At 38.6% G+C, this 9,396-nt stretch overlaps 1 protein-coding gene across 3 annotated transcripts; it reads left to right on the top strand.

The window, feature by feature from the left end:
• Window positions 1-49: 49 nt before the first annotated feature.
• si:ch211-114c17.1 (pre-mRNA-processing factor 39) lies at window positions 50-9,133 on the top strand. Of its 3 annotated transcripts, none has more exons than XM_027135197.2 (14): window positions 50-196; window positions 853-1,091; window positions 1,245-1,370; window positions 2,063-2,181; window positions 2,728-2,895; window positions 3,255-3,450; window positions 4,660-4,764; window positions 4,886-5,125; window positions 5,223-5,349; window positions 6,014-6,285; window positions 6,722-6,906; window positions 7,668-7,742; window positions 7,836-7,995; window positions 8,211-9,133. In XM_027135197.2, the coding sequence occupies exons 1-14, from the start codon at window positions 142-144 to the stop codon at window positions 8,283-8,285; spliced, it is 2,142 nt and encodes a 713-aa protein (XP_026990998.1). In that variant the 5' UTR covers window positions 50-141; the 3' UTR covers window positions 8,286-9,133. The 3 variants fall into 3 exon arrangements, with proteins under 3 accessions (XP_026990998.1, XP_047658217.1, XP_026990999.1); XM_047802261.1 differs by having other exon boundaries at window positions 7,839-7,995; XM_027135198.2 differs by having other exon boundaries at window positions 71-201.
• The last annotated feature ends 263 nt before the right edge of the window (window positions 9,134-9,396 follow it).

Raw genomic sequence — 9,396 nt, forward strand, 5'->3', positions numbered from 1 at the left:
TAAAATGTCTAAAATCTAAAACAGTGAACTGAACACAAATACACGTGTTGAATTAAGTGGGGGTGGGGTTTAAACAACAAAACAAAAAAAAAAACGGAAATGAGGTTTGCTCGTCGCACGTTATTGACGTAGCTTCTCGTCATGGCGACTGAACGCGCAGAAGCGTTTGGCGACAACGGGGAATTTGCACATTCCGGTCAGGTGTTTGCCTCTTTTTTTTAAAAAATATCATTCTCATTATATTTTGCAATGCTGTATAGACTTTTCTTTTTAAGTATAAACGATATATATATTTTCATAATTACATTTAGGTCGGTTAGTTAACAGGCTAGCTTGGCTAGCTTAGCTTAGCTTGGCGTAGCTTAGCTTGGCTTGGCTTAGCTTAGTTTAGCTTGGCGTAGCTTAGCTTGGCTTAGTTTAGCTTGAATTTCGTTGGTCTGGTGATTCGTCTAGTTTCTTTTTCAGTACCGACCTTCATATCCTAGTTTTGTTGCACATTATAAATGTATGTATGTAAATAAATGTATGAAACTAAAGAATAAGGTACAAACTACGTTAATACAACTAGAATTAATGCTATTCTTAAAGTTTAAATTTATTAAATTTCCCATAGATTGAAAACTCCTCTGTAAGTTTAATTCTACGGTGGGTTGAAGTCCACAGACCAGCACACCCATAGGTGTTACTTTCCCAAATGGGCAAAAAAGGGGAAGAACATAGTTGTATAGAATTTATTTTGGCCATAAAGTGTATATAGGCATAATCAGTTGCTTGTTAATGAATCTAAATTTGTTTAAAAGACGTAGTGAAATAATAATGTGTTATGTTTTGTTTGTAATAATTTTTATACAGGATGTGAAGCTCCTGAGGTCACTAAATTTCCCCAGCCTGATTTAGGGGTATCTGAAGACATGGGAGGAACAGACATGGCAGATCCATCATTAGCCTACAGCACAGGTCCAGTGACCGGAGAAGAGGAAATGGAGGAACAAGAACTGCCAGTGGATTTTGACAGACAGTGGAAACTGGTGAATGAGAACCCACAGGATTTCAACAGCTGGACCGATTTGTTACAGTATTGTGAACAAGAGGTGAGGGAAAACACTGCTTTGGAGTGAGTTTAATAACATAACACTGAAAAGAACGGCATGTAAGCTTTATAAATAATGTTGCTTCATCATCTTTTGTTATTCTGAAATGAGACCAAGTACGTTTCTGACAAAACATTTTTCAAACTGTTGCAGGGTCATTTGAGAGCATCTCGTCAGGCCCTGAGTGCATTCCTGTCTAGATACCCACTCTGCTATGGATACTGGAAGAAGTTTGCAGATTTGGAAAGGAGAGCAGGACATAACAACAAAGCTGAGGAGGTGTGGAATGTAGTAAATACTATGAGAGATTCAGTTTTATGAATGATGAGCATGAAACTTTAAGATATACACAGCTGAGCAAACACTAGATGACACATTTTCAAGCTGCAGATTGTTTTTAATTGTCTATTGAACTGTTGTAGTCATTCCATCTCAAACCAAAGAAAACTGCTATACAAACAGCCAGTATTCGGTGTTCTGAATATGACAGAGACAGGAGCTATCATAGTCAACAAAAGACTAAAGTAAAGTTTACTATTTATATAAATGCCTTTAAGTGCAAACTACATGGTGCTCTGAATGTACTGAGACTATAAAACAGTCCCTAAACCCCAGCTCCTTCTCTTGAAATATTGAGCTTTAACATTAACAAAAAATATGATTAACTAAATGACTAAAATAAAACCAAAAATGTTTATACAACTTTGCTATTGTAGATGGTGTACTCTGACATAACAGTTGTCAATTGTGATTGTGGCCTACATATGTTTGGGGGGAAATAGTTGATCCTTTTTTTTGATACTGTGTGCTTTATGACAACTGATTTAAGAATTGTTTTTGTATAAACCCACTATATACTATAATACCCACTTCCTAATCTTTGTAAAATGGCTTCAGGTCAGCAAAAAAAATAGACACCAAATTCTGTGTTAATTCCTCGATGAATAATAGCACATGATACTGATTTGCAGGTGTGTGTGCAAGGACTTACAGCAATCCCTCTCAGCGTGGATCTGTGGATACATTATATTAACCTCCTGCTTGGCACACTGAATATGAACCTGCCTGAGTCGACACAGCGCATTCGCAGGTAACATGAATTTGCAATTAAGATAAACTGCATGGAAATGCAGACATTACAAAGACTAAATACTGCTCATTTATAATACGTATATGATGTGTAAAAGGGATAAAAGAAGAATTTTTACATTATACTAGTTTATGGAAATAGCAGGTTTTGGGATTTTATATATTTGTTGGAACGATAGGGGGCACTGTTATAGAAAAAGAACCGACACTCTGGTTGAGTGCTACCTGAGAATCACTTTCATATAACAGCATTCCTAAAAGTGTTTTATAATTTTTTTTATTTATTTATTTATTTATTTTCGGTGCAGTCGATAAAACTTTAATAGACAACTTCATCATATCAACAAGTTGTGGAACAACAAAACAAATTCATTAATACAAAGCTGAAATTTGTAATACAGTCTGAATTATATCAGAGCTGCTGTTAGACATCTAACAGAATGAATACACATAGTCTGACCAGTGAGATTCAAGCATTTGAATAGAAATCCAAGGTCTGTGGGTGGTATATTACTGTCTCAGCCTGCATTCTCTCTCTGTTCCACAGTGTGTTTGAGGATGCTCTGGCTGCTGCAGGCTGGGACTGGCACTCAGACCGCCTGTGGGACCTGTACGCAGAGTGGGAGAAAGAACAAGGAGACCTGAGAGCCATGACTGCAGTCTATGAGCGTGTGATGAGAGTGCCCACCCAGCTCTACAGAACCCACTACGAAAAGTATGTCAACACAAGTGAAGAGGGATCTAAGAGGGTTGTTTGCACAGCTGTTCACTTTGAGACACAAATCCGCATACAAACACACAGATTTGTGAGAACTTGCTGATATTTCTTCTCACTATCATATCTTGTGATCTTTTTCCCCCCTTCATGTATAGATGCAGCTGAATTTATCACCCAAAGCCTTATTGGTAAACTGTCAAACACCTGCAATTCAGCACTACAAAATTCAGATCTCCAAAATATCACAATTTTGTTTTGATTTTTTTTGTCTTTTGCTTTCACAGTCCATAAGAAAATGAGTGTTGTGCTGGAGACTTTTAAGGCTGATGTAAATGATTCTGTTTCTGTCCCTGCAGATTAAAGACCTGTTTAACATCAGATCCACTTCAGGATGTCCTGAGCCCTGAGGAGTATGAGAAGGTGAAGGCTGAGTACAGGGAGAATCAGATCCAGGCTAAGAAAGAGGTGTCTGAAGTTACAGCTGGTGAGGAGGAGGTGGAGGAGGACAGGCCGCCCGGGGAGGACGATCCGGCAAACGATGGCAAAGATTCGGTAAAGAACTTGCATTTTAATGTGCAGAGATAAATGTAATCGCGTTAGGGTTGAGTGACTGATAACATCAGTCACTGAGGATGAACTGGGGAGTCACCAGAGCTTGCAACGATGTAACCTAACAATGTCTATAAATCTTTTGTACAAATATAATATTAATGAACCTGTTTAAAATAATTATACCTTTTTATCTGAAGTATTATATGTATACTGGTGTTCCTGTTGTAGAACTGCCGTGTCTTAATTTTCGTTATATAGGCATCTGGCCTTTTGATCCCAGGCACCTTTACTAATTGTTTTGTTCAAACTTGTAGCCGATAAGCTTTATTTTTCAGGTTTTACTATATATATATTTTTATATATATAATATATATATGCGCCATAACGTGATTATTCACCTGGGTGCTCTTAGGCTTGTGAATCGCAGACTCACACTTAAAGGTAGGGTCTCCGATTTTTGAGAAAAATAAACAGAAAAACAAAACAAACGTGTAGCCAATGAGCAGAAAGGGGCATGTCCCGTCAATATGCGGTGGAGAGAGTTTTCAGTGCACATGTGTGACATTAGCAGAAAGCGGTTTTAACATTTGACATGGAGGATAAAAACAAAGAAAGTGAAGAAAGGCTTACGATAAGGCAAGAAGTAGGACCCGTGTTAATATAGGATCAGCTTTCCAGCACAGGAGAGAACTGAAGGAGCGGGAAGTTGGCCGCATATTCACAGATCTCGAACTTTACTTAAGACGCCGAGGCACTTTTTTCCTTCTTGATAGGTGAGTAACGTTGGTTTTGCTTTGTTTCACAGAACTAATATATGCCGTCCTTTGCATGATTATGCTTGTGTGTCATTTTTGCTTGTTTGTTTATCTGCAATCGTATTGTTCTTCCCTTCAGCTATGATAAAGACACATTTCTTTAGTTGCCTGGGTTACGTATGTATGTGTGGGTGGAGCTATCAATACAGGGGTGGGACCCATTTGGGTTAGGGGCATGATTGTTTTGGTGATTTTATATGTCGACATTGGCTTTCAAAAATCGGAGACCCTGCCTTTTGGTGGTATTTATTACCCCTTATTCTGAATAACAAATTTCAAGTGTGGCTTACCCACTTCCTGATTAATTACCATTCCTGCAAACAGGCCTAAGTGACAACAGCTATACAGTAAAACAGCGTGTGTTTTACATTTGTGATTTATTTTTGCCATGTAGGAAGAGGAAATGCAGAAAATGCGTGAGCTGGTCTTGGCTAGTAGAGAGGAAATGCATCAACAGAATGAGGCTGAGGTCAGGAAGAGATGGAATTATGAAGATGCGGTAAGACGTTGTATAAAATTGCAGTGTCTCTTCAGATGTAAAATTAGAGCTTGGTTCTGGGTTTTTTTCTTTGGTAACTTTTAATTAATTAATAAAAAATTTCCCTCATTCCTTTTTTCAGATTAAGAGGCCATATTTCCATGTGAAACCTTTGGACCGGCCCCAGCTGAAAGCATGGCACACATACCTGGACTGGGAAATGGCTGAAGCTGAGGCAGCACATGCTGTCATTGAGGGGATGAGTGTGGAAGGTCAGGAGGGTTCAGAGGTCAAAGTGGGAATTGCTGACCATCGGAGGGTGAAGATACTGTTTGAGCGCTGCCTCATTGCCTGTGCACTCTATGAGGAGTTCTGGGATAAGGTAGAGCAAGACAAACTAAGCATGTCTGGGTGAAGTGTTTGTTTCAGTGTGGCACATGAATTTGATTATTTTTGTGTGTGTGTGTGTGTTATTGCAGTATGTGCAATATCTACAGCCACGTAGTCTGGAGGAGGCGCGCAGTGTTTACCGTCGAGCTTGTGAAATCCATCTGCCATACAAACACAGTTTTCACTTGCAGTGGGCAATGTTTGAGGAGCAACATGGTGAGGAACAACATAAGGGAAAAATAAACATGACAACACTTTTGTTACACTGATTAAATGTGAACAACATGACCAACATTTGTGCAGTAACATCACCATTGTACTGTCTGGAGGCCTGTACTGAAGTCTGCAAAAGTTTCCAAACATAATCAGACCTTAATGCTACAAAAGGAACAGTGCAGAAATGATAGTGGAAAGTTTACTTGTTAAATGTTTAAATAGTTTAACATAGCACAGGTACAGTTGTTTGTAATTGGCATTTAAAAAATCCCCTTGATTATTTCAACATTTATTTAACTTCTAACTGTAAATTGGTTTAAGCCTTTGTTTCTGTCTGTATAAAAAGCCATGGTTATGAATATTGTAGTACTCCTGTACAACCCCCTGACTTCAGCAGAATTTTGGTGCTTGATCCAAGCTGATTTTGCTAGTGGAGAACCGGTTGTTTTGCAGTGGTTACTTGTAAAGAGGCTGAAATAAGGCTCTAGATCTGGCACCAGCACCTTCTTTGTGCACATTGCTATAAAATGCACAGATTGGTAGTAGAGATGTACTGCATCTAGTTATAAGTAAATTGGCCATTTTACAGTGTTTATAAATTCAGATTAATTTGTAAATAAATCTATATACTTTGTATTTATGTTTGTGGCATGTTCTCCTGCAGGTAATATCTCTGAGGCACATCGTATCCTAGAAGCTCTAGAAAAAGCAATGCCCGGTCTGGCCGTGGTGCGGCTCCGGAGGGTGGGGCTAGAGAGGAGGACGGGTCATCTGGACAAGGCAGAGTCACTGCTGAAGGAGTCACTTGAGGAGAATAAAGACAAGCCACACCTTCATGCCTTTTACTCTATTAAACTGGCCCGCTTTCTTCACAAAATAAGCAAGAATGCGTCGCGGGCTCGTGCCGTGCTGCAAGAGGCCATCGAGATTAGCCCAGTAAGAAATGACATGAATCCACTTACCTGAGATTTTGTAGTGTGTTATTTTTCTCTGTTTGCACAATTTTTGTTTGGTTTGAAATTTCAGTCCTATGAGGTATAGAGCATGTTTACTCCTTAGTTGTACATCCATCAGTGTAACTACAACTAGAACCTAAGGTAATCCTTCCTCAAAAAAAAACAAAAAACCCTGATACCATGTTTGATCCCAGCAGTGAGCAAGGACAGCATATTTGGCAAATACAGTTGATACTTATTTCCTGAAAAGGGGGAGCGATGATATGAGGAAAGGAAAGCAAAGAGCAACGTGTACTTTAGAAAATTGCGATCAACCCTTCTGTTAGACAGTGATTCAGATGGCTGGAGTTTAAATGCTGTTTACTCTCATTCTTGTTTCAATTGAGCTGTACATTTCTATGATTGTGTGTATCCAGGACAATAGCAAGCTGTACATGAATCTGCTGGACCTGGAGCTATCTGGGGACCTGCGGGTCAACGGAGGAGGAGTCCAGCAGTGTGTGAGCAAAGCTTTAGCTGCACCTCTCTCGTCAGATAGCAAGATTCTTTTCTCCCAAAGAGGTCTGCAGTTTGCTGAGGATTTTGGGACCACAGTGCAAAGGTCAGAAACTAAACACGATAACATCGATAAAGGACCAGCTGGTTTTTGCAGCACGGTTCTCTTTTGAATAAACTTTAACTGTCATGTTATTGTGATACCTGTGGTAAGCTCCATATCCTTCCCTGCATTGACCCATGCAGCATTTTTTTTTTCACTCAAATTGCTCTCCACATCAGCTTGTAGACATTTCTATCTTTAATTTACTGCCAGTTACCATGGTTTCACTGGTACCACTAAACTATTGTGATACCCACACTGGAAAACTACAAAACATGTTGAAAACCACACATGATCACAAACCTGTCATCTCCTCACTAGGGCACAGAAGTAAAAAGAAATGCATTTCTGTATACAAATGACACAATGAGAACAATTTCTGATATTTATTCTGGCATCTATTTTGGGGCAGTCAGTACAGCAAGCATCACTGCAAGTAAGAATAAATATATGGAGACCAAAAAAAAGTCGGGGGGGTGCTACAGGAATTCACTACCAAATCATGTTTACTTTTTTGCAAGTCACTCAACTTTATGCTGCTTACCCATTCAAGTAATGTCTAATGTATCTGGGAATTACATCTTATTGTAAATGACTGACTTCAGGCCTCTTTTTTGCCTAGTCTCACTGCTGGTGCGATTCTTAAAAAAAGAAAAAAAAAAACACTACATTTTCTTAACATAGCCGTTTACTTTTACACTGTGACACTTGAATAGTATCAACATGTGCCTATGTACTAAAGACTGTTGTGATTATGGTTATAGTGTGCTGAGTATCTACGAGGAACACCAGAAACTGCTAAATGATCTTGGTGCAAAGAAACGTGGAGCAGAGAACAGGTGAGAGAAATTTACACTGACAACATATTTATTCAAACTCGCATTCATTTTTCATGTACGTTTAACACTTTTGCTTTTTTTTTTAAATCACAGTAGTGATGGCGACGATCCGGAGAAAATAAGTAAAATGGATGATGGCTCTGCTCTAGCAGCAGCTCAGGAAACTGTCCCACCTAATATGCCCCCTGTTCCTCCTCCTCCAGTGGTGGGTGGAGATACAAGTGGGTATGGAAACTATGGGAACTGGTATCAGGTATGCAAGGATTTAACATCACTTTGCACGTCGTTCATGTTACTTGCATGCAACAAACCATTTTATTCAACCTTCTACATCATATTATGGGGAATGAAATTGTCTTATTTAAATTGGGTGAATGATGAAGATTGAGATTATATATATATATATATATATATAAAATCTCCAAACTGCATGATCATCCTGAAACGTTTCATCCGTTTCCTTTTCAGCAACAGCAGTATGGAGGATATGGTGCCTACTCCAACCCCTGGAACCAGTACAGTCAGTACTACCCTTCCAGTTAGGGGTCCAGTGGGTCTTCATGGAACATGTTTACCATGGGTTTGAGGTCATAATATGTATGAGCCGAGTCATTTTTTTTGCCCACAGTCCACTCATCTCAGTGCTTTGATGGACAGCTAATTTCCAACGTTTTATTCATGTCCTGTGCTTCTTTTGAACTCTCAAAGATTCAGGTTGGATTATATTTGCCTTTTAAACGGTGTCACTCTGGAGCACATCTGTCGTTTTTTCTTTTTTCTTCTTTAAACTCGAATATTTTAACGTCAGAACTGTACGTGTCCGCATCGAGCCGTTCAAGCAGTAAGCCAGCTTGTGTTAATTGTGTTTGTGTAATCACAAACAGTGAGCACAATAGTTTTTGCTCACTACTGACTGCCCTTATTCCAGTGGTTCACATCTCTTTTGTGCTACAACTCTGCTGCCTCTGAACTTGCCCCAAATTATAATTACAAGCAACATCTGTTTCTCAACTGCATTAAAAACATCTACTGTGGTCACAGATGCCACACCTAGCATTTTTATAAGTATCATACATGATATTTACCAGAATTAAACCAAACGGCTATGCATTTTTGCCCCATCTTTCATAAATACATAAAATACTGTCCATGTAAGAAATGATATAGAAGAAAAAAATCTTTTGACCTTGAATTTGTGCAAAGAGACACATAGAATTTTTTTTTTGCGACTCTTTGCACAAAACATTTTTAAAATATTTTATACAAGTGGCTTGTGTTAAATGGTATAAATACCATAATTAAATAAAACTGTCTAGAAATATTACAGTATTTACTTAATTACAGGTGCTGTTTGTTTTTATAATAAGGCAAGATCGATTATGCGGTTTTATCGTTTCTCCATCATACCCTGCAAAGGACAGTCTGTCATCTCGATGTTCAGAGGACATCATTAGCATTTTATAATTCTTTAGACACTTTGTATTTCCATCTTAATCTCGAGTGGTGTGAGGTGAAATGTTCCAAACATGAAAAGTGATAGTGTTACAGGGAGAAGTCTGATTTTCAGAAATATATTTAATGGACATGCTTTGTGTATGAGGTGCAGCTGACATGTTATATACAAGGCTTTGTTTTATATATGTTGTTCTGTGTA

Source organism: Tachysurus fulvidraco, chromosome 17 (genome assembly GCF_022655615.1).
Source record: "Tachysurus fulvidraco isolate hzauxx_2018 chromosome 17, HZAU_PFXX_2.0, whole genome shotgun sequence".
NCBI classification, from domain to species: Eukaryota; Metazoa; Chordata; class Actinopteri; order Siluriformes; family Bagridae; genus Tachysurus; species Tachysurus fulvidraco.